We start from the raw sequence: 24746 nt of genomic DNA, 5'->3' as shown, positions 1-24746 counted from the left end.
TTGTTCTGGTCTATATTTATAACTAGAGAAAAGCTGGCACCCTCAGAACTCAAGATATAGAGTTGTGGTTAGACTTGAGGTTAGACAGGAAGTTGTCTGTAAATGGAGGAAATGTAACGCAGGAAGCAGCAGTGTGTGGACAATGTGACCGGCCTTATTTCAATCCTTTACCATTGTGCCTACCTGAGTTCATTGGACCCAGTGTCTGTAAGTACTTACATTTGTTTTAGTTATCTTTGTAACATGAGTGAAATGTGAGAAGATGTGATTTTACTATTTGTGAAAGTTGAGCAGATTGCTGCTGTTTGGTTTGATGTTTTCTGAGTAGCTGGGTTATCTAGTGAAGACAGAGCGATTGTCATATTTCAAGGTAGAAAACATTCAATATCCTGATCGGGGCTGGCTTGAACTGCTAACCTCCCCTGAAAGAAATGAGTTTGTTCCTGTTTTTAAAGAATGGAGTGAACGCTTGTTTGATAGCAGCACTGAGTGAAATGCAGCCGACTTAAAGCTGCCTCCAGCGTGACTTGATCTTTCAATATGTACATGCTTTATTTTCAGACAATGAGTTGGGTGCACATGTGAAACACACCGTGCAGTGTTGGATCAGAGGTCACATTTAGGTTTTTGAGGACCATGTTTGTTGGTCTGTCTTCCTCTCTTCCTGAGAAGAAACGTGGTAAATTTATTTAAAAACCCCTGTCACCTGTCAGAGGTGGGGACGCTTTATTTAAAGTCACATTTCCACCATATCAATCCAATGACAGATTGTTTTATAACCAGAGGTTCTTTCTTATTATGTGTCTTTCCTTTCTGACCTGCCAAGTTCATCCGTTGGCTTTTCTTAACTGGATATATTGCTTTAGCACATCACTCTGTCTCGTCTTCACCATTTATTTGTACCAGCATAATTTCCCTCTCTTTTCAGGGTATTGCTTGACAAATATGTTTGCTTTTGCCAGGGTTAAGACCTCAACTAAACGCCAGTTGAGCTTGATGAACTTCCTGTTTATAGAAGGTACTTTTTTGGCAAGCTACCTTAGCAAGTATTATAGGTCTTCTGTGTGTCTTGGCCGCTAGATTTTCAACAATTTATTTATTTTGATCATTCAAGGTAAATTGTAAGATGAAAACATACCCTATACATCACTACAGAAATTATGAGAAAAGTATTTAGTAGAAATAATGAGGTGAAACAGCCAAGGCTGGATTATATGGCAGGCTGCTGCCCTAGACTTTCAAGGGCCCCAAAGGCTTCAGATTAATTGTGTGGCAATTATTATATGCATATTTCTTTTACTAAAATTTGTGTGATCGTGAAGAGCAGCACAAAGCCCTCAAAGGGAGACCTTAAAATCCAGTTTTTTGCAGAAGGTTTCTAATTTAAAATCCAGCTTTAAGGCTTATGTTATTTCAGCATATTTTCTGTGTCCACATTGTCTAGGCCTAAGTAAATGTAAATTCACAACAAACTTAATAGTAACTACTGACCAAGACAAACACAGTGCAGTGTGTGGGAGAAACAAATCAATAAGGGTAGAGACTCATCTTTGCCGTGGGGCCCCTCAGTGGTTTCATTCACTTCTGGAAAAAATAGGTGAACACTCTTTTACCTTCACCATGTCATTAATTACCTTTTGTGAAAGTTAGTCATCAAAGAGTGATCTTCCCTACATCGTTTCACTCCATATGTGCCTCTATTCATACAGTATGACAGAGAACTCTTCGATATGGACATGGTGAAATTCACTTGCATGTCAGGCAGCGGTTATTTCTAATGTACAGTGTATTGCACATACACAAACATTTTGCATCAAAAGGAGACAACCTGGACATTTTTCCATTTTATTCAAGCACATTAACCTTGAGCTTTCTGTGGAGGTATGAAGTACTAGAATATTTATTAATTTTTTCCCTCAGCTTTTACATGAGGTTGTGAAAGACAGTTTTAAATGGTGTGTAAATATTGTGCACTTGAGTTCAAAACCCCTGAACTTTGAGGAAATGTGATGTTCAATTCTATTTAGTTCCAATGTTTATTGTTGTACAAGAAAAAAAGTTTTCTTGCAGCAAGAAAATGTAGCAAGACAACTGACACTTTAAAGAGTGCTGGCAGCATACATGCAATTTAGACTCCACTAATTGTTCAATGTGATAAAGACAAATACTAAAATAATAACTGTGGGTAAAATAATAAGGTAAAATTATAAGTTGTTGATTGGATGACCAAAAACTGTTTGACTTAATTTCAGAAAGTTATATCTCTGACCAGAGGGTAGGATATAAACTTACTTGAATACAGAATGGTGCAGATTTACATTGACAGATGGAGTTTTTCCATACGATTTAGCAGAAACGTCTGGCCAACAAAGCCGATGCCCACCATAGATCTCCATTAGTGTCGGCAATCTTGTGCGTCAAATTGTAACTCATTGTAATTCTGTTGCACAATAGTCTCTAAATGATTAAATGTAAACTGTACAATAACACCATAAATGTTCTCTCAAACTCAATTAACCTTGACAAAAGAATTAAGTCTAATGCATTCATACTTGTCTGTTAACAGACAGATAGTATGACTACAGTTTGCAATTTATATAATATCAGATAATAAAAATATCAAAGTCCAATTGAACCAACAAGACATAAAAAAATCAAACGTATTACTAATTTGTGGTAATAATCACAACAAATACATAACAAATATATGAAGGAGAATAAACATGAGTAAATAAAACTGTTTTAGCAGCCAGTTGCCATTCACAAGGGTGCTGGGTGTTGTAATATATAGTCGTGCTTTGCCACATTATGTTGCCCAGCCCTTTGAGCACCAGATCCTGCTGCCCTGCTGTCTCTCAGGGTCTTTCTCAGTCTGCTCTAGCTTAGCCAAGGTCACCCACTCTGCTGCAGGCTCCCTGCAACCTTGAGTGGCTAACTGACCGGGAAATGTGTGTTCTCTCGTTCCACCACCTACATGTTTCAGTGTCAATCAGCCGGATTCAGAGCAGGGCTGTCATTAAATGTTCCAGCACGCTGCTGCTTGGACATTAGGTCATTCCAGTAGATATGATCTGAGCAACAAAAAAAAAAAACACATTTGCTCAAGGCTGTCTAAGAAAGTTGCGGTAAGAGCTCAGCCTCTGAACAAATCTTAATTGAATTAAGTGCCTTGATTGTGTGGTGTGTATGTGTGTGTGTGTGTGTGTGTGTGTGTGTGTGTGTGTGTGTGTGTGTGTGTGCGCGTTGCAGTTCTTCAAGTTTTACATAAACATTTTAATGAGGAAAAAAAGTATTCATATATTACAATTCAACGATAGGAAATGTGTGTATGCTTGTGTCTAAGTATGCAAAGACCTCAAAAGATCTTGACTATCAGGAGGCCTTGACAAATTGTGATTGGGATTTTTAAACCACGCAATCAGAAAGTAAGAAAATTTGAAGAAATCGGACAGTTTTAATCAACAAGGCTGCATTCAGCTTGGTCCAAAAGTCTGAGACCACTTTTCCACTTGTAATGTGGTCTCAGACTTGTGGATCCTGTGTGCAAAAAGCCTTTTAAATAAAGGCAAGATAGAGCGCTACAGAGCATTAAAGCCACAATAGTGAGAGTGTATCTAGGACCTTGGCTTTGATATGAAATCTTGTGGCCTTGCGTCTACCGCCCTCCATGTTAAAAGCTCTTTGTGACAAGGAAATTACTTTATGAACCTCTGAAAGACGCTCCAACACTTCACCTTCCCTGTTAGCTTCATAGCTAGACCATCAGAGAGGTGCCCCCCCCCCCATTTTTTTAAATTACTGCAGTTTGCCATACACTTTCTGCTCTAATTTCACATATTCTCCTTCAGTACTTGTCTCACTTTTTCTTAATGATTGAATCTTAATTATAGGAAAGGTAAAAAACCAGCATAGTATCTGTAGTACGGTGAACAAATTTTCACAACCTGAGTGTATGAGACTGCTGTATATCGCTTTACCTTCATCCTTTTAAACATTTCTCATCCTCTGCTGGAACAAGAAGTCTGTTTTTCATTTTTCCAAGGTCTGTGGAAAACAGTTTGTTTGATTATGGTCACACTGCCGGCCCTGGCGATGGCTGAATGATATTTATATGTGAGTGTGTTTTTGTTTAGGTCTTTAAGGACTCAGTTCCCTTAGCATGTACCTGGAATGTTCAGTCCGGATAGAGGCAGAAATACCAAACATGTGTCTCTGCGGCCTTGAGACTTCACAGGGCTCCGACTCAGTGCTCAGCTTGGTAAACACGGTTTCCTCCTGTGACTTTCTGTTTGGACAGGAAACAAGGAAGCTGATCAAACACTGGCTCAGAAGGCCACGGCTGCATTGAGCTGGAATGGAGTCCTGGGACTTTCAAAGTACTTTAAAAAGGGGGAAATGTAAAAAAAAAAAAAAAAAGTTGCATTTAGTGTGCATATCTTCTGGTTTGCAGATCTGTCCAGGGCCTCCTTTGTGCGTTTGCAGTATTTTCTTGAGAGATTTAATGAAGTGTAGATATCCTTATCTCAAATTTGTATTTTGTTTACTAAGTAGAGGAGAGAGTATCACAAATGGTGTCATTTGGCGTTAATGCCCAGCTGCCTGCGTGCTACAGAGTTATAACTCAGTCCTAATGACATCATAGATTTAGAGCAGAAGAGGACAGATAGGAAATGTTGCCTGGGTGGATGGTGAGGAGGAGTGAAGAGGAGTGGAAGGTCTCTGTCAAAGTCACCAGGGTTAATAGGGTTAGTGTTAATGCTTCCCCCTTGTGACTGTTTATTAAACTGCACACGTTGTAGAAAATTAATTAAAAACCTAATTTTCAGGAATAGAGGGATAAAAATGTGTGGTAAAAATCATGTTTTAGCCATTTTAAATAGATGACTTAATGTTGCTTTCTGTACCACCACTATGGTGCATTGGCTTGTAGCGAGCTTCTCAGCAGCAGACAGACAGTGTGAAGGTACAAACCTGCTGAATGATCTCCACGTTTTTATTACTACAGAAATGCTTCTTACTTACTTAGATTAAAACAATCTTTAAATTCTTACTCCTCCTTCATGGAAAAATATAGATTTTGATCCTGTATGTATAGATGTCTCCTTCTTCTGTTCAAACGCTTTTCACACATCAAACTTTGGTAAGATGAATACTATGCCACCCTTTCCTTCCAAACTAGTTGTGATGTGACATCATGTTGTGTACACTATTTAAATTTATGTTTAAGGTTGAGTGCAGAGAACAGATGAATGTGAAAACAGCCCTGAAGTCTCGCATCCATCATTCAACTCACTGAAGGTCAAACATCTAATAAAAACACATTTTTGATTAGATGTGACATTTCCAACTCAAGTTTATTCTGTGGAAATAAAGAATTTGTTTGTTATATTATTTGGATATCAACTAAACATGCACTTAACTACAAGGTGACATTTATAACAGATGGAGATGACAAGTAATGACGAAGTCAGATGTGATATATTCTGTTGTTGATGTGAATGTTATTTGGAAATGAAGGGGAAAATATCAGTTCCCATCTTGAGGTAATGTCTTTATTGTCTTTTTATAGAATGAAAAATGCACATACACACATGCTATTAATGAGCCTCAGATAGACTGCAACTCCTGGTAATTATGATTAAAAAGAGCTTGTTTTTCATCAGTTTTCATCTTATTTTACAGGTGTTGTGTAGAAGTGAGTCATTTTGTCATTTTGTGACCCTGTTTACTCCTTATTCTCTCTCAGCTGCTCCGAGGATGCCTCGTTTGAAATCTGCAGAAAGGGAGTGCTGAGCTCGCTCGACTGCATGTCACCTGCAACCCGCAGCAGGCAGCTCAGGACCATGTCCTTGGCCAGACCGGCATCCAGGTTCCCCTCCTGACTCAGCTTCAGAGTGATCTGGTCCAGGCTGCTCAAGACCAGATCTGAGCCCAGCAGAGGACAAATGGGGTCAGGGTCAGAATCTTCTTTTGCCATGTTTTCCATCATATATTGTTGGTACAGGTCCAAGAGCTTCTGCTCCAGATAGTGATTTAGAAGAGAGTTGGAAAATGGTCCTTCGCGCCCCTGAAACATAAAGCTCCGATCACGACCGCTCCCCTGCCTCCACTGATTGGAGCCTCCCCTCAGAGGAGGCTGAAGCCCACCATGAGGCATCTGCCCTGGCAGAGAGTCATTCACAGCTGAGGGAACATCACAAGACTGAAGAAATGGGCCAGCGGGCTGGGCATCAGTGCAGAGCCTGAGCTCACCATCATTAGCTAAGAGAGGCAGCACCTGGTCCCCTCCAATATGGAGGTCACTGTAGTTTTGGCAGATGCTCTGACAGAAAGTCGGAACTAAGAAAGGGGAAACACCGCCTGAGTGTGCCTGAGCTGAGATCTCTATTTCTGAAGAGATCTGTCTGCCTGAATGGGCTCTCTGAAGATCCAAGGACTGCAGAGGAGAAATGTACAGCTCGCCTGAAACGCTGCTGTCATTCATGCTGCCTGTTGACTCAGGGGAACTGCGTTCAACAGGTGAAGTGTGTCTAGTGGAGCCTGACATCGGGGTGGCAGGTGCTCTTGGCAGCCCGTAAGCACTCTGGAGAGCATCCTGAGGTTGTGGAAAGTCCGTCTCCTCCAATCCAGCGAAGGCCATCCTTAACAGTCTCCCTTCGCAAAGCATGCTGCAACAAAGAGTGCATAATCAAGCTCATCAAGCGCTGAGCAGAGCCATCAACACACACCGTATGTCAGCATGTGGTAAGAGGCAATTTCACCATGAATGTAATGATCTATTCAGGTAATATACACTGCTGGCCCACATATAGTGGTGGCACACAGCATGGACCAATAATATATACAACAGTGTTACAGCCTCAGGTGGTTTTCAATGCCCGTCCCCAGAGAGGCCTTTCTACACATAATCAGAACTCAAAGACAAGTGCAAGATCACTCCTTCAATTCAGTTTAAAGTGATCCTATTTATAGTACATTGAGAAAGGATCCAGGCCAAGCAAAAAAGGAATTTTAGTTTCATTAGTTTCTAGGACATTTTTTCTTACAGCACACCAGGGAGCCAGGGTGACCTTCGGGTTCTTGGCCACCTCTCTTACCAACACCGCTCCTCCAACGGCTTAGTTATACTGAGCAGGCAGCTCCAGGTCTAGGTGTGCTGGCTGTCCTACTCTTCTTTCCTTACCTGTAGTAATAATAAAGGCCACCTTTTTACATGACAGCCTTCAGAGCGGCAGAAATGTTTTTCTGCCTTCTCCAGATCTTTGCCACAGTCAACACAGCCCTTTCTCTGAACTCTGCAGACTGTTCCATTGTCTGCTGAGATATCAGAGGCACCTGATCTAAATTTAAACTATTATAGCAAAGAGTCTGTGTGCTGTTAGTATCAATGGCATATTATAGTTTCTCTTTTTTAATACACATTGTGTTTTGACTTTATCAATACGAACTAATGAGTGTAAGTTAATAAATTAATTAAATTAATAAATTATAGCATGATGGTGGGACTTACCAAAATATGAAGAAAGTGAAGGGTTTCTGAATGCACTATATGGTCTTTTTTTTTTTTTTTTTTCAGTTCTGTTAACTAGCAGGTCAACATAACACAGAAGTCTGTATTAGTCCTAAAGATGATTTCCTTAAGGGCACCTTACTTCATCTTAAAATAGTTCAGATAAATCAAGTTACTCAAAAACAAACATTTTCCTACCTTAGACTGGATTCAGATTCTCTCAGGTTGGTCACTTGACTTCCCACAGCAGAAAAATGTTTGGTAGCCTTCCAAATGTGCATACATTGAGGAGACCAACATGGGCGGGTTGGTTGTTTTGTACCACCCAAAGAGGAAGTGGGAATATCAGATTCTTTGTTTGCAAATGTAATGTTGCAGCTGCTCATCATGAATATATTCCAATTAATCAGCCTGTCAATATTGTATTTTAGTGAAATGGCATCTATTCCACAACCTTACATACAAACTTACCTATTTCTGCATCAGTTTTCCTTCTTTTTAAGGGAAGAGAAATGCCAGATGGTTGGTTTTTTGTTTTTTTTTTGGAAGGTTATGAAGTCTATGAAAGGAACAACCACAGCTATGTTTTTCTGTAAGAGCTCCAGGTGTGTGATCTGGCATCACTCATATCTCAGTGCAAACGGAGTTCTGTAATTGCAGGTTCCTGTTTTCGTTTTCTGATGTCACACCTCAGTTCTATTTCTGAGAGTGCAGTTAAACCTGAACATTTTCAGACTACTCTGCAGCCAAAGCAGAAGTGTGACTTCATGGTCTTCAGTTTATGAAACAGATTTCCTATTTCCTCTTTGAAACTACAGCATGTTACAGTTGAACAGTTTTTCCTCATTTGATCTGAGCTCAGTATGATTTCATTTTGAATCTTTTATGTAACCAAATAGTCATCAGCTGAAAGTGAAGGAAGCCCGCAGACTATATTTATGGCAGGGATTGTTCCCAAATGAAAGCACCTGTCTGTCTGTACGAGCCGCCTCAGTGAAGACCCTTTTGTGGAGACTTCCTCTGCTTGCGCCAGGGACACTCCACAATAGAAGCACATGAAACACGAGATAACATGTTCTGTTATGGATGAGGAGAGGAGACTAGACATGAATCAACACCTCATGAGGTCTACAGTATTTGTTTGAAGTTTTATATATATATATATATATATATATATATATATATAGTTCTCTCTCTAGCTAATATACATATAATTTTATTATGTTGTATATCTACAGGTAAACACAACAGTAGTTCATTTAAACAATTAAAGTTATAATCTCCTTGTCTAGTCAAATATAAACTCTAAAAAGATGTGGACTGTTCCTCAGAAACAGCAAAACCACATGCCAGCGGTCTGTTGGCTTGCTGTCTGATGTGAGTCAGGATATCTGACACAGGTGCTGATGGTTGCAGTGTCGAGTTACCGAGCTGTTGCTATAGCGACATTGCTGTGCAACAAATGATAACAGGAAAGCTGAGATCGGGTTAGACAACACAACACAACACAATACAAAACAACTGCCTCTAGCTTTGTGTCACAACACAGAGGCAGTTGCCGATTTCAGCACTACGGACAGCGCCTCGTCCCAGTGAACAGCTCCAATCAGGTTCAAAGGCCGTTTGTTTATTTGTTTGTTTGTTTGATTGATTTATTGGTTATTTGATTGATTGATTGATTGAACAGTAGTTTTTCTCGAACAGGCGACTATGGACTATGGCCTCACAGACACTAAGGGATCTGAGGACCAGTCTGTGACCCTGAGAGGTTCCGTTTGAAAAGGGATGTTCAGGAAAATCAACAATGTGTTCCGTCCCAACCATCACGGTCACGGGGGGCTGCGGTCCGAGCAGGACTACCACAGCGCCTGCACCGTCAGGCTGGTCCGCAGCACCTCCATGCTGGTGCTGGGAGAGAAAAGTCAAGCGGCCGCGGACTCAACAACTCTAAAGCGCAGCAAAAGCACAGTGAGCATCGAGTCCACCTTGTACTACTACCAGAGACAGGAGGACCGGATTTGGCTGTACTCCCAGAACCAGAACTGCCTGGAGTACCTGGAGGCGCTGGTGGCTCTGAGGCGGCGGTACACGGAGCGGGTGTGTGACACCAAGGCCACGGTGTCCGGCAGGAAGAAGCCTGCGCCCCCGCCGCCGCAGAAGAAGGAGCCCGTAAGTTTGAGCCACTCCTCCAGGAAAACACGGCACACTGCCGCTCCTCCGATTCTGATTTTAATGATTCTACTTTTATTTTCATCTCAGCCACCAAGAGCCAAACCCTGCAACCCCCCAGCGCCCAGCGAGGAGGACACTCTGCAGTTCCTCGACGCGGTCATCGCCAGCTGCGACTCGGAGCATCTGCGGAAACCCTACGTGGACGATGGGCACGAAGACGTGGATTTCATAGGTCAGTTTGAAAATGTCCCGATTGTTTAGATCGTTAGAACGCAGTGCAGAGAGCAAGCTGCCTCATAGTCTTCTGGCCCAACACATATTGTTATATTAAATAATTTCCCCCACCTGGACCTGTCCCCTACTCAAATATCACTTTTAGATGATTAATACAAAAACGTGGTACGTAGTTGGCAGCAGTAGGCTAATTAAAATAAACCCCCTTATTGACCAGCTTGAATTAAAATAATGCTTGTACATCAAAATATCAGTAATTCCAATGATTGTCTAAAATATGAATTTTAAATCACCATTCCACTTTTTGAGTTATTTTAATTTGATCAAGTACATCTTGGTTTTAATATTTATTAATAAATTCTATAATACATAATCTAATCATCCTTTTTCTGAAGCTTTTCCATGTGACGCTATTTTCATTAGTGCATTTTTAACTTTGAGTGATTGAGGACAGAGGTGAAAGTACAGATGTGTACCCCCTACCGACCTCTCTTTTATATCCAAAATTCTTGAGAAAGTTGTATTTAATCAGCTCAACAACTTTTTAAACAAAAGCAGGAATCTTGATCAAAGTGGTAAATGATATTAGGCTGAATACTGATTCTGGTCATGGATCAGTCCTGGTTTTACCAGATCTCAGTGCTGCATTTGACACAGTAGCTCACAGAATCTTGCTGCACAGGTTAGAAAATTGGGTTGGACTTTCTGGAGTTAATTAATGTGAATCTTAATTGGTTCAGATGTTATTTAGAAGGCTGGAGTTATTTTGTCACGATTGGCAGCTATGAAGCTGAACGAGTGGTTATGGCTTGTCATTTCTTGGACCCTTTCTGTTAAATCTGTATATGATCCCTCTGGGTCAAATCTTTATTATCAGTTAATACAATCATACAATTATGCAGATGACACACAACACCTGACGACTGCAGCCCATCAGACTCACTGTGTGAGTCTGGAGCTAAAGCTAACAACTGGATGAGGCAGAATTTTCTTCAATTAAATAAGGATAACACTGAGATCATTCTGTTTGGCAACAACGAGAAGAGGATCAGCATTAGTAAATATCTTGAGTCTCAATCTCTAAAAAAACACAGACCAAGTTTGTAACTGCGGTGTGTTAATTGACTCGGATCTGATTTTCAACAGCCACGTCAAAGCTGCTGACTCAAAAACACCAAAAGGATTAAAAGTTTTGTCACCAAAAACGACCAGAGAAGCTCGTCCACACGTTCTTTTCCAGTAGATTTACACTGGCTCTCAGTCAGTCACAGAAGAGTATTTTAAAACCATTCTGCTAGTTTACAAATCACTGAATGGTTTGGGACCAGAATACATCTTTGATGTTTAGAGAATATAAACCTAGCAGGACACTTCAGGAGCCATTTAGCAGTATTTAGCTTTTATGCTGCAAACAAGTGGAACAAACTTCAAATGGAGGTTAAATCACTTATAAAACAGGTTAAAAACATTTCATTTTTCATGCACTTATGCATGAAACCTGCACTGTACCTCTCCTAACTTATTCAAACAGCTGCATGTTCTTTTAATCATTTTATGATTTTACTTCAGTTTTATGCATATCACTGTTCTTGTCTCGTGTAAAGCACATTAAATTGGCTTTGTGTATGAAATGGGATATATAAATAAACTGGCTTTGCTTTTCTCTCCAACAGTGGCCTCCAGCTCAGCTGAGCATGACCTCCACTCCAACTGGGTCTTGCGGGTTCCTCGAGTCACGGATGACTCCAAGCAGACTGAGGTCAGGAAGTGTGCCAATGAAAGTGTCTCGAAGAAGAAAAACCACAGCGGGTCTACAAGCAGCAGACTGAGACTTCAGAGGAACCCGATCCACCTGCCCAAAGTGGTAGAGAGCGCATTCCAGACTCTGCGCTTCAAGCCCAAATTAAAAAAGCAGTGAAGCTTGATGGACATTTGAAACCTGCAGCGCTGCCTCTCTGCTGACATCAAGCTCAATATCATATCTCTGCAAAAATCTTCCCAGATATTTGGTACTGATATATCTTAAAAAAAGAGTAGTTTTATGATACAAATGATAATAAAACCTCAAATCAGTGTAAAATGAAATTAATTCCACCTGGTCAAAACCAGACCTTTTTCTCTACGGACATTTTGATTTATACTTAGACTTATTGGGAAATTACTAATAACATTAACCATGGCTGTCTGTCCCCTTAAGTCATTATAATGATAGTGACACAGCATGAATATCACAGGGATTTCATTTACAGCTGCTGATTAATATTACAAATGTCCTCCATCAATAACTGATTAGTATTAATTGGGTGCCAGGTTAAATGGGAGGCCATTTCTGTAGCATGGTCTGAGATAAAAATTTTAATTCCTTCCAACATCAAGGTTATTTTAGCTATTTTTTCATACGCTTTTAAATCTTAATTATGAATTAAGAGAAATTTCTATTATTGTGACTGATATTGGAATTTAGGTTGAGTGCAATTTTTGGTTCAGATGTGCAGACAACATTCCACTCATAAAACACAACAATAGCTCTCAACAAGAAAAAGTGCTGAATGAATGACTATTCCAGTCAAAGGAGTCCAAGGACTGGGCTGTGTCAATGGTTAAAAGCCAAGGTAATTCCATTCCCCATTGCTACCATTAAAAAGGTGTTAAAGATTAAGGGTAAAATATCATACAAAACATTACCTGACTTAACCTTTATGGTATGCAGTGCTGACATTTCTCCGTTTGCCAAGGTTTGAAATACCGCTCAGTAAAATTTCTTATACAATGGCACCAAGTAAAATTTTTGTCGGTGCTTTAAAACATTAACATTGAAAAGCTTTAACAAATCATGACCTGTCAGGAGGTGAAGCTACCACTGATGTGAGATTTGAGAAAATCTTTAATTTTGGTATGTTTCAGTAATGGTTATCAGCATTATTCTTCCATATTGAAGGTCAGAGGTTTTGTAGACCTGCTCCCTTCAGTCTCACAGTATTATAGTCCTAGATTCAGAATAATATGTTTTAAACTGATAAAATTACATTTATTTCCATTATCCAGTTTTTGTTGTGTACATCTCATTCAATTTTAAAAAGAAAAGATGTCTCCTTTTCTTTTCTTTATTACAAACATGTCATGTACAAACCAGGAATTCATTATTTTTTACATCATTTTTTTTCTGCTTTGGCCTTGGGGCTGAAGAAAGATGACATAGGTCTCATGCCAGTCTTGTCCACCTTAGCCAGACTTTTCTGAGCAGCAGTCATCTTCTTGGGTGGCTGAAAGAAGGGGAGAAAAAAAAAATCAATATTATAACTCAACAACCTTGCACAGAGACAGCAGGGAATTCATTACATATTGTGAACCTCAATTCAATATGAGAAAAATAACTATTTATACAAGGTAAGCCTCATTGACCCATGTGTAGGAAATTGGTGAAGCTTATCTAGACACAAAAAATCAACAGACAAAGCTTCAAGAAAGCAGTCAACAAACAAGAACTCCACTAAGAAGCATTCAAGGTCTAGAAAAGAAAGCAAACAGCCACTTTAGCTTTTTCTCTTTTGCTGCAGTAATTGCTTGGTCTTTTTTGGCAGACTGCTCCATAAACACTCACTTTCCGTGTAAAGTCTGCACTGTTGAATTTTGTGTAGTCCTCGCCAGCCTCCACTGGTTTGTCTGAAAGTTTCCGCTTCTGCCAAATGAGGAAGTAAAAAAAGCTTTTCATGACAAAGGGCAGCACATCTTTAAGCACTGAAATGCACACCACTAGCTGGAGACAGTAAAAGCCGGGAGGGGGGGGGGGGTGCGTGCAGTAATTTCTCCTAAATAACATGCAAAGCCAGCAATTTAAGAGTGAGGGAAAGGAGTAGTTAACGTTAACGTTCAGAGAGAGGAAGCCGTTGGCCTGATTTCACACCAACATACCTTGGAGGGTGGCTCTGTCTCCTTTGGACTGGTGAGCTCTGGTAACCTGTGAGGGAGAACATGCATGCACTGTAACCAAACCTTAGCACCGACAATATTCATGTTGTCAAAGTGTTGGATGCCTGAACATACTGCAGGTGTTTGAGCAGGGCTTTGCTCAGGTCTTCACTGATGTACTCTGAGATCAGGCCATGGGCATAGCGTAGGTAGTCCTCTGTGTCATTAGGATTAAAGAATAAATTACTAATTACTAATAAAATACTGCTTATTTTAGGTTTTATGTTGGATATTTTCAAAATCAAACTGAAAGATGGGGAAATGGCTCGGTGTTGAACTCAAGACAGAACAATACAGCAATACTGCCATCTATTGGTCGTTATATCAAAGACAATTCAGCATGCTGAAGATGTTGGGAGAATGAGGTAGACATTGTTTTCATAGGAGACAGAGGTGGAAATTTTACACCACTGCAAGACAGTGAGGTAACCTGAAGATGATTGACTTACCCTCACAGCAGTCTGATTCTGATTTCACTCTGACATATGTTGTTGATTTGACTCCTTCACCCACATAAATATTTCTCTTCTTGAGGGCAATGACTATCCTCTCAACCTATAAAAGGAATATTTTTCTACTATATTGTAGTTGCACTGTCCTTGAATCTGCATAGAAGTATTTCACATTACATGGCTTAATGAATATGTACCTTTTTCTTTAACCAGTTCATTGTCTTCTCTTCACTGTATCGATGAAACCTCAGGCTTCCCACCTCTGAGGAATAAAACACAGCAAACACAAAGTAATTAGCATATCATTAAAGTTCAGGTATAAGCTTAAGAAATAAAACATTACCTTTTTCCTCAGCAATGTGGTGCAGAGAGGTCGAGGAACGTGTGCAACTCAGCAGCCTGGAGCAAACTGGGTATTCCTCATCCATGACAACCTGATCCACAGGCTGGAACTTCCCCTGAGCAGCAGATAACATTGAAATGTAAAACAGATCATTGTGACTCTTGTATGTTGGATCTAAATTCAAAATTCTAAATGTTGATTGTCATTCTTCTACCTCCAAATAATGGTTTAGGTACAGTATTGCTGAACTGTATATTTTTCCATTTTAGTCTATAAAATATATTTAAGTCTTCATTTAAACTATGAACGAGATGCATTACACCACAGTGATCAGCATATAAGCATGTCTGAGACATCAGGTGTGACATGATTTGATTCATGTTTCCAACCTCTTTTCCGGCTTTCATCAAATACGGTAAAATGAGATAGAGAGGATCCATCGGTGTTATGAACAAAAGTCTCCCATCTGTTTAAGGAGAGAAACACATGGTCACTAGAAAATAACTATCCCCATACCATCAAATCCATCACTCAAACTCTGAAGTGTTTACTTTTCAGTTTCTATTCTCATGCCAAATTGCATACCACTTTGCAGTGTGGGAAGCTGATAGTTGGCTAGTTTTGTCTTTTGTTGTCTGACCCTGTTCCTTCTTTCCAAACAGCAATCATATTCAGTTACATTACCATTGACCCTTAAGTCTGCATAGATGTGCTGACTGATTTGGGGCTCTATTAGTTGTGTCTATTACGCATGTTAATGGGACTCACCCCTTTGTACAGTCTGTCCAACAAACCAAGAGTGGAAATCTTCATCAAATGCTTTGACCTCATACAACTGTGCATCGCCACTACCCAGCATATACAGAGATGCTGCATCTGCAGGATGAAAAACAGGAACCGTTTTACTTTCACTCCCAATACGGACTTAGACTGCGGTGAAAACTGGAAGTAACATTTTGTTTCATACAGACCTTCAAGTAGATGTTTACTATACTCTGGCTTGCTTTTAATGGGTGTTGGTTGTAAAGACGAGTAATTTTCAACATTTGGCCACCCAAAAAAAAAAGGGGGTTGTTTATTAAGGAAAAAATGTGGATTCTTAAAACTCATTCGTCTTGTTGTGTTATCTTTTGGAGGAAATTCTTCTCCAATGACTATTTGAAGTAACATTCAAAAAAGCCAGATGCTAGTCACCCATTCTTACCAAAATTATTTCCCACATATTCTTACATAATAATAATCTAATAAATATACCACGGCCCTTCCTTGGCTGCTGCTTGGCCAACCAAGAAATATGAAGGAATTTAAATGTTAAATTTATGTGTGGACATGAGTTGTTAGTTGCAGATGTAAATGAATGTAAAAGCACCAAAAAGTTGGACCTGTAGAAGGATTCCTTAGTCTGACAAAAGCTGGATCTTCGTCGGGGCTCTTTGTGTCAATGACAGAGTCTGTGGACGACAAAACAAGACACTTGATGGTCAGTTCCTCTGTGGGGCCGGACGCCATCATGAATAAGTATCCTGTAACTAACATTAACGTTACTTTAGTTAACGTGTAGTGAACCACCCATCGCTGATCTCAATCGGTAACGACTAAATGTAACCCGTGCTAATGTTTGTAGCATCTTAGCTTAGTTAGCCCACACGGACTGTACTGCTCAACGTACCTGCAGCAACGACAACCCAGCTGTCATTTTGTACGTTTGGCGCCCGCTTCTTTTTAGTGGCCATTTTGTATAGTTCAGTCTGTCTGTGTGAGTTTTTGTTAGCGTGGTTTACTACTGATATGAATGTAATCAGTTTTTGGGCTAAAGGCACTTCCGGAACTGGAGAAGTTAGCGAAACAACACGAGCTCAGAAAAGGCGCCTCTGTGCGTCTATCTGCGTTTGTACCACAGCGGGGGGGGGGAGCAGGGGGGTACTGCGTCTTTTATTACCACACCTAAGGTCATTTCTGTCGCGTTTTAAAACAGATCATTCATTAAATATGCTTTTAAAAATACATTTGACATCACGTCACTGATAATATCTTTCGAAAAAGAAGACGCGCAAAAGACATCGTGTTAGACGTCAATTCGCCCTCTTCTTATTGCAGTGGTACAGTCTGTGATGTCATCAACGCGCAGCAGGCTCTCCGTGTGGCCGCTAGAGGTCGCCCAAGACTTTGTATTGAAATGTCGGCGTGTGGAGGTGTGGAGGTTCAGGGCGGATTATTTCCCGGTTACTGATATTTCAGAAATGTGCTCTCGCCCCCAGCAGAGAGCCAAAGGGCCTCTGCTCTCAGGTGCCGCCGGTCCCTTGGCACGCTGGCGGATAACAGATTGGAGGATCCATCTGTGCTGTGGTAAACGAAGGGCCTCTCTCAGTCCTGCTCTCAGGATGTGACTCTGAGTCCCAGTTGGTTTTCAAGTGCGTCACTTGTTTTTCCCTCTCCTGCACTGTCCATGTTCATGTGTAACACTGGATGTGTCTTTTGTTTTTTTGTTTCACTTCTTAAACTGGATGACTGGTGCAGTGTCATTAATTTGTTTAAGTGTCCGGGGCGTCTCTGGTATGTTTGTTATAGGTTTATTTTTTAGCTGTGGATTTCCCTCTCCTCCAAAGACACCCACAGCACTGCACATTAACAGGTTTTTAATTAGCTTGGTTTTGTAATGAGGAAGGGAGGGATTTGTGTGCTGGGTGACGGATGGTTTAAACATTGCTATACAGGGTCCCTGTGGGGAGCGGAGTGATGTAGAGGAAAACTACAGCCTACACTCAGTGGCTTTTGGTTTAACATTTCTCCAGCTTAGTCATTTTTTTTTTAATGTCATCCATTCCTGCGTTTTCGTTTTGTGCATTTTTTGTTCTGTCAATTTAAAACAATATTGCAGTGCGGGCCCTTTTGCGCATGCTTGAGCAACAAATGCTGGAAACCCCTTTGAACACTGATTCAACCCCTCCTAAAAGTAAGTCAGATTTATGTTACTGTAGTCTGCAGCAAAGAAAGAATGGGTGAGATATTGTCCATGAATTACTTGTTTTATGAGTCCCAGGAGTATCATACACAACAGGCTGTGCAGCTAAACAGAATATTCCATGAAAGCTCTCTTTCTGTTTGGACTGCTTGAGGGAACGTCGACTTTTTTTTGACTGCCAGGGAGAACAACAGCAGCTTTTCTGATACGCTGGACCAGACAACCCAGTTCTCTGTCAACAGCGTGCAGACAAGAACAAAGTGGGTCTAAATTTAGGTCCTGATGTGGCTTTGTGGATACAGAGTCCAAGACCCCCACCCCTCCCCATCCTCCCCCAAAACACAACTTCACAATCCTCATCAGTCATACATCCAACAAAGAGAATTTTGACACCACGAAGGCCATTTCTTTCTTTCTCCCCCTCAAGCTCAACTTCCTGGTTCTCTATTTAATTCACTTCTGTGCTCACGAAAAAATAAGATGATTCCAATAAACTCCTGTGTGGTAGTAGGAGTGCATTACTGCCAGCTTTCTGTAGACAGTTGGTCACACTCTACTGAGCTCATTGAACAGCGCATGGTCCAATCTATCTCTGTGGCCTCATTTGTGGTGGTCCAATGCTGGGTGACAGGTTACAGCTTGCATATTGACTCAGCCCTGAGCTGCCATGTCACCACAATGTGCTGTGCATTAACAATTTACCCCATTTACCCTTTTGTCATCTATCTTCACACAATAGAGTGAAAAGATGTGAGAACATACATAGTCACCACGGTGCATTTTAACTGTAGTGGCTGCCAAGAGAAGCAGGTTATAAATAGAAATACAGCGTCACTCAGTGTGCCACTTTTTCTGTATAGATGCAGACTTCAGTTGTTATTTCACACAGCTGTTAAAGCCACATAACCTTGTTGAATTCCCCAAAGATGTAAATGCCATCTTTAGTTCACAGAGGTAAAATACACATTGATACATTCATAATAGACAGCCACACACATACGCGCACATAAAAACAGATGTGGAGAGAATTCCCCTTGGCAGCAGAAGCCTTTGAGTCATCATCTGGGATTCCCTTCCTCTCACTTCCAAATATGGGTGGGATTGTGAGAAAGCACGAGGCAGAGTGTGGAAGTAGAGTGGAACCCCCTTGTGATGTCAGAGCTGTGGAACAGTGAGACTCATGCTGACTGGAAATCCACAGGAAGGAATGTCGGGAATGCAAGGATCACCAAAACACATTTCCCTCACACACATTTGTAAAAATTCGTACTGTAGCACTCATGCCTCATTTTGCACCCACACACATAGGCAGACACAAAATGTTTTTTCGTTGGTCCTCTCACTGGAGAGCTATTCCTTCCCGTAAAGTCTTCTTCCACTCAACCCGTAAGATGGTGACTCCTTATTCCCAGCATCAGTTGCTCTGTGTGAGGCCTGGCCATCGGTGTGGTATTTCCCTTCGCTCTGAGTGAGAATGGTGGGCTTGTGCTTGATGAACCTTGCATTTGTTTTTTCAAAATTTTTAATACTTGTATATTTATTTGTTGCAGTACTACACTTGAATATGTTTTAATATATTTCAAGCAAAACTTTGCTTTTACTTCCTATCCCTGTTTTGCTGTTTTTCTATGAATTTTCTTTCATCAATGTAAAATACTAGACTTTTTACACTTTGATACAAAATAGTTTTTTGAGAATAGAACAAATGCGCTAAAGACTGTATAATTGCTGTATATATTTGCTAAGCAGCAGCAACAGCAGCCTCATTATTGAATGGAGTGTTTTGAGCTGGTGAAGGCTACAGGAACAAAGAAACATGGAAGTGTGTTGTTAAGTGGGGTCAAACGACCACAAACATCTAAATGCACAGCAGTTTTATGTCATTATGAAGTCAGTTTACACTAACCTAACCCAAGCTGCAGTTTGAGCGTTACCTAAGAAGTGAATGTCTCAGTTCACATCATCTTCTTTTACAGTCTCAGGCTACTAGGACGTAGCTCAACTCTCATGACCAGCTAAGTTGCAAATGCAGTCTCAGAGGAAATACTTCACTCTTACTGCTCCAAAGCAGGTAGAGGGCCTGAACTGATGAATTACATGGTTCAATGAAGTGGCTGATTAATGAAAAAAGCAAGAGGGATTCATCTTTCAATAACTAGTTGTTATTGTTATTTTTATTATTAAAGATAACTTGGGATGAAAAACCTAAGTGCACAATATTTTTTAAACAGACACAGATAATCATTGCTCTCAGGCAGCAGAATAACATAATCAACCATTTTAGACAAATAGGACTACACAGCCAAAGAGAGAAGTGCTGGCTTTGGTAAGTTTGGTTCCAAATGTTAGTAAGCCACCACAGACATCAGCAGTTCCTTTAATGGCCGCCGCAGGTAAGTCACGTAAAAGTACGCGTATTTAGGGGGGCGTGGTCAACTCGAGCGTCAGGTGCCTGACGTCACGAGGCTCACCCAAGCCAGAGACATGGACGTGGCATTTGGAGTTGGTTGGTGGATTTTTGGCACGCAGTTATCGGACACGCAATGTGACTTAGTTTACGGATAATTAACCAGCTGAACCCGGGAAAGTCTGCTGTAGTTTGAGGTGAGTCATTTTCCCGTGTTTTATGTTCTGTTATATTCTAATTCGCAGCTATCAGTGTTTGCTTGAGTTGTTAGCTTAGCTCGCTAAACAAACAGCCTTCTAGCAAGCGACGGCTAGTGGTAACCGTGGAAACGAGAGCGCGAGCGCAAAGTCTGCGTCACACCTCTTCCTCTTTGCCCATGTTTGGATTTCCGGAAGTTCTTAAACGACAATGGCAGAACAGCCGGAAGTGGTGTAAACAGGATTGTGTCAGCATTTTGATATGTCATGTGACTCAGACCTCTTATGTTCCCTTTGCGCAGTTTGTAAACAAAACAGCAATATTGGAAAAGGTCTAATGGAACCATATTTCAAATTCATCATCATGCTATCGAAGGGCGCAGAGCCACTTACGGTTATGCCTGTGAATGTTGAATGTTTATACTTGCATTTAAACTTTTTTGTAACATTAACCTCAAGGTTCCAACCTCCTTACATACTTGTTTAACTGTTTTTCGATCTTTTTCCCGCTTTATGGTGGTTGTTAACACTTTTTTTAAACGCTTCTGGGCACTATGAACTATGAGTAATTCCCTCACACTCCAGCCCTCGGACCACTAAAGTGAATAAGGGGTGGACACTGGGATTAGTCCAGAGTTTTAAATACACTCTTCAGACACCTACAGATGAAATCACAAAGGAGGAAGTCTAAATGCATCGGAAACCAAAAGTATTTGTAGTTGTAGTGAAAATCCACACTTGAAGATATGATCTACTTTAAATACAAGAATAACATGTATTTTCAGACAGTCTCCCCAGGAAGACACTCATTGCATAGTTGTTCACATGAATAGAGACAGAGAAAAGAATGGAAAAAAAGATAAGAGATGTTAAACCCTGACTCCTTTCCCACCATCTCCTTTTAAGGACTTGGACCTTTTTTTTTTTTTACATTTTTATGTTGTTCGGTCATATATGATAAACAAAGCAGCCCTTCTTCTTGTCAGGAAGTTTCCATTTTGTTTTCTAGCTTACATGTGTGGACTGTGTCTGCATACACATACCACTAATTGCAGTGTAAACAGAAGTGGATCCATGTTTACTGAGAGTGAGCAGGTGACCAGAAAATGGCACTAAACGGGTGTTTGGAGTCCCTGAGGCTCTGTGGCCCCAGGGCCGTTCTCACATTTTCTCAGTAGTAAAACCTCATACTTAACTATCAAGCCTGTCAAGTTGAAGATACCATGTGTATTATCTGCTCCTGATTTCCCCTTTTTTACCAGAAGGTTATAGGAACCATGCAGTCAGGAATCAGCAAAAGGAGCTATATAAGATATTAGGAACCCCTTTCTCCATTCAAAGACTAAACAACAATTGTCAGTCAGTAAACAACAATTGGAAACTTTTATCACATGAGAAAATCCAGCAAAATGTGATTCTGTTATTCTTTTATTGTTATATAAGTCAGATGAGTTGGTCAATTGAATGGATAAAAGTAGTGCTATGAAGCAGTGTTTTGGTGAGTGGGTTTTGTTTTTACCTCATACAGATTTACTGAGGACACGAATCTCACAGCCTATCCCTGCCAATGGTTTCGCACTCTTCCACTGATTGCGGGTGGCGATAACGTTCCAAGAAAAGTAGCTCTGAGCCAGTAAATTGCAAGGAAGATGGAGAATACATGCTAGGAAGTATAGACATAAACAGTGCAGGTTTCAAAATGTTCAAAAACACCAGTTTACAAGGTTTTTATGAGCAACTTATTAGAGTTCAATAGTGAGAATTACTGAAAATAGAAGAGGAGGACTCTGAGGAAAATCCACATGGTTGTTATAACATTGTTTGTTACTTAAAACTAAAAGCAGTAGTTTTGCACTCAGGTTTTCTAGTTGCAGGAGTCTTTTATAGCATGAATTATTTTGGTATTTAGACACTTGCTGATGTTTAGTAAGAGAAACATAAAGATGCATGAATCTAATGAGAGAAGAAAATAGGAAGTTTGTCAAATTGTAATGATACGACTCTTTTAAGAGTTAATAGTCTCATGGGGAACCTCAATGTGTGGGGTTTGATTAAAAATTTAGACTTTCACCCTTTCATGGGGGCACTGTCTGTCCCAGAGGCTTTCATCTGCCCATGATCTCTGCCTGTCTCCCTTCTCTTTCCCTCTCTTTACTCTGTCCCGCCGCGTTGACGTCCCACAATACACTATCCCCAACCCTAATTATTGTTTACTAGGATCAATCTCTTTCTCTCTCTCTCCCTCCCTCTATCCCTCTCTCTCAGTGTACCAGGGACCAGAGATGATGTGGTAATTACATCTGCTGACTGCTGGTCTGCCACAGACGGCTCCGCAAGTCTCTCTGCTCAGAGAGAAATTAGAGACTGCTCAGCACATGTCAAGGGCTGCAATTAAAATAAGTACTCTCTATATGAAATGTGTTTATTTGTTTATTTATGAGACCCCTGAATTCCAGGGCACTTCTTTTTGCTTCCACTCCCTGAGGATGGGTCACATCAGGGGATGTACACCAAAGTGTCTGTTGCAGAATTATGAGAGAATGGTATTGATAGTAGTTCTTCTCCCACTTTATTGATAGTGTTAGTGTCTGTCTAGACTTGATATCATTTTGCTGTGATCGATATTTTTCCAAAAGTGCAGTTGTATAAACAGAAGCAAATATGAGGCGCTGACATCTTTATTAATTGTATAAAGTTTTTTTTTTTTTTTTTAATTCTCTCTGTTTTCCTGCAGCTTTTCTGGGCTTAGCTGCAGTGGAGGGATTGTAACACAGGAGATTTCTTAATCAAAAACAACCATACATTTGGAAGTTTTGCTGTGACTCATATTGCTGACCTTTAGTATGTCTTTTAAACATTAGATGTTGGTTTCTTTTTTTTTTTTTTCATTATGATTGATTTTGTTACCCCTTTAAGTTTAACTCAGGGTTTTTTACTCCGATTATAGACAGGAGGAATTATTACCATGCTTGATAACTTCTCCAGTACATAATCTCACCTATTCTTCCCCTGTGTGAGTGATATCTGTCCTTCTACACTACTAATCTCTAATCCCTAAGTGTAAAGGTTACACAACATAGTTTTACATTATATGTCAAACTATTTATTGGCCTAAAACTAGAAATGAATTAACTAAAGGGAATAAGAATTTTTTCTAAAAGGTTCAGCTATTTCTTGAATGTCTACCTTTTGTAATTTTTACTGCCACTTTTAGCCAAAGTAGTTGCTGTTTCATATAAATTAAATAGGTTCACATCAGTATAATCTTAATTTATTGCTGTCACTCTCTATATCTCTCATCTCTCATATATCTCTCATATTTCCACTCGTTACTGACGAAACATGTTACATATGTTTTTGTCTTTAAAAGAGTTTCTTTAAGGACATAAAGATGGACAATAAAGGTCATTTATGCTCTCTTTTTCCACTTTCAAGGATCTTAAATTAAATTTTATTTAAATCTGAGTCATGGCATTATAGGTTGCATAGATAGATGTTTTTCAAGACTGGACGAGGAGACATTTCACTGTAATTACACAAAATATCTTCTTTTCTACAAACTACTGTCCACACTATCAGTACAAACACACTGTTTTCCTTGATTTCCATTGCAGCAATGGGATTAAAAAAAAATCACTGACTCTCTCAATCAAAGCAAAGACTATTCCCTGCCTTACCTGATAGATGCATGACTCCTTCATTTTGAAGGGGTTCGGTTTCAGACATAAAATAGTCAAATGGACCCAGGGCTGCCGAGGGGCCTTTCTCCACTCCCAGATTTATGAGCTGTGCAATGAGACAGTCGACAACTCAGGCCATTAAAAGATTATCTAGATTTTTCACAGGCATACTGAGATAATTTGGGAGCAGTTATTATGTTCCTACCATATAAATCTACAAGGTGGAGGGTGACAGTGGGGAAAGAACAGCTTATTACGGTGTACTTGTATGTGTGAATGTGTATGTTGCTGTATGTGCTGTGAAACGTCTGTGGTTAGTTCTTGTTTCCCCCTGAAGGCATATAAATTCTCAGTGATTTTACACCCTTCTTAATGCTTTTCTTTGTTGAAGATTAGGATTTTCATACCAAGCCATTGTTGTCATGTATTGCAAATGATCTTCCATAAAAAAATTATGTAGTCATGAGTGTTTACAAGCAGCTTTTCAATTCATTCACTTTCACTTTTTTTCCCAGCCCTTTCACTCTCCTTGATCTGAGAAGCATTACTGGAAAAGAAAAGCAGGTCCAAATGAGAGCAGAGGGCAGACACATGAAGGTGTTCACTCTGAGGGAGGCACAGCGACTATGACGTGGTGACAGGTACTGGATGGGTGAGAGCCCCATGTGTGGAGCCCTTAGCTTACCTCAGAAGATGGATTGACCAGGCTCCTTCATAAAGTATCAAGTCAGTGTTTTAGTGAAATTGTTCCCATGATGGATCTATGCGTTCACGACAGAACTGCCATTTTTTCCGTCAAAATAGAACAACTTTCATTTCA

General features: G+C 40.2%; 3 protein-coding genes across 9 annotated transcripts; 1 reads left to right on the top strand and 2 right to left on the bottom strand.

The window, feature by feature from the left end:
• Positions 1–5538: 5538 nt before the first annotated feature.
• On the bottom strand, positions 5539–8072 carry LOC115062142 (uncharacterized protein CXorf21 homolog). Of its 6 annotated transcripts, XM_029530765.1 has the most exons (4): positions 7982–8004; positions 7709–7776; positions 7098–7183; positions 5539–6668 (listed from the first exon to the last, which is right to left on the bottom strand). In XM_029530765.1, exon 4 carries the CDS (start codon positions 6665–6667, stop codon positions 5726–5728), a length of 942 nt encoding a protein of 313 aa, XP_029386625.1. In that variant the 5' UTR covers position 6668; positions 7098–7183; positions 7709–7776; positions 7982–8004; the 3' UTR covers positions 5539–5725. The 6 variants fall into 6 exon arrangements, with proteins under 6 accessions (XP_029386625.1, XP_029386621.1, XP_029386622.1 ...); XM_029530761.1 differs by lacking the exon at positions 7098–7183 and having other exon boundaries at positions 7709–7812; positions 7956–8053; XM_029530762.1 differs by having other exon boundaries at positions 5539–7183.
• A 952-nt stretch (positions 8073–9024) lies between these two features.
• Positions 9025–12175, top strand: c9h13orf42 (chromosome 9 C13orf42 homolog). The gene is made up of 4 exons (XM_029492881.1): positions 9025–9120; positions 9215–9679; positions 9770–9914; positions 11590–12175. Exons 2-4 carry the CDS (start codon positions 9296–9298, stop codon positions 11832–11834), a joined length of 774 nt encoding a protein of 257 aa, XP_029348741.1. The 5' UTR covers positions 9025–9120; positions 9215–9295; the 3' UTR covers positions 11835–12175.
• Positions 12176–12782: 607 nt separating this feature from the next.
• Positions 12783–16552, bottom strand: rnaseh2b (ribonuclease H2, subunit B). Of its 2 annotated transcripts, XM_029530648.1 has the most exons (11): positions 16350–16552; positions 16063–16131; positions 15449–15556; positions 15070–15146; positions 14681–14795; positions 14535–14599; positions 14335–14440; positions 13961–14042; positions 13829–13874; positions 13518–13595; positions 12783–13179 (listed from the first exon to the last, which is right to left on the bottom strand). In XM_029530648.1, the coding sequence occupies exons 1-11, from the start codon at positions 16411–16413 to the stop codon at positions 13069–13071; spliced, it is 921 nt and encodes a 306-aa protein (XP_029386508.1). In that variant the 5' UTR covers positions 16414–16552; the 3' UTR covers positions 12783–13068. The 2 variants fall into 2 exon arrangements, with proteins under 2 accessions (XP_029386508.1, XP_029386509.1); XM_029530649.1 differs by lacking the exon at positions 13518–13595.
• Between the last annotated feature and the right edge of the window lie 8194 nt (positions 16553–24746).

Source organism: Echeneis naucrates, chromosome 21 (assembly GCF_900963305.1).
Source record: "Echeneis naucrates chromosome 21, fEcheNa1.1, whole genome shotgun sequence".
Lineage (NCBI taxonomy): Eukaryota > Metazoa > Chordata > Actinopteri > Carangiformes > Echeneidae > Echeneis > Echeneis naucrates.
The sequence above is the reverse complement of the archived record's forward strand: the minus strand, read 5'-3'. Positions and strand labels throughout refer to the sequence as shown.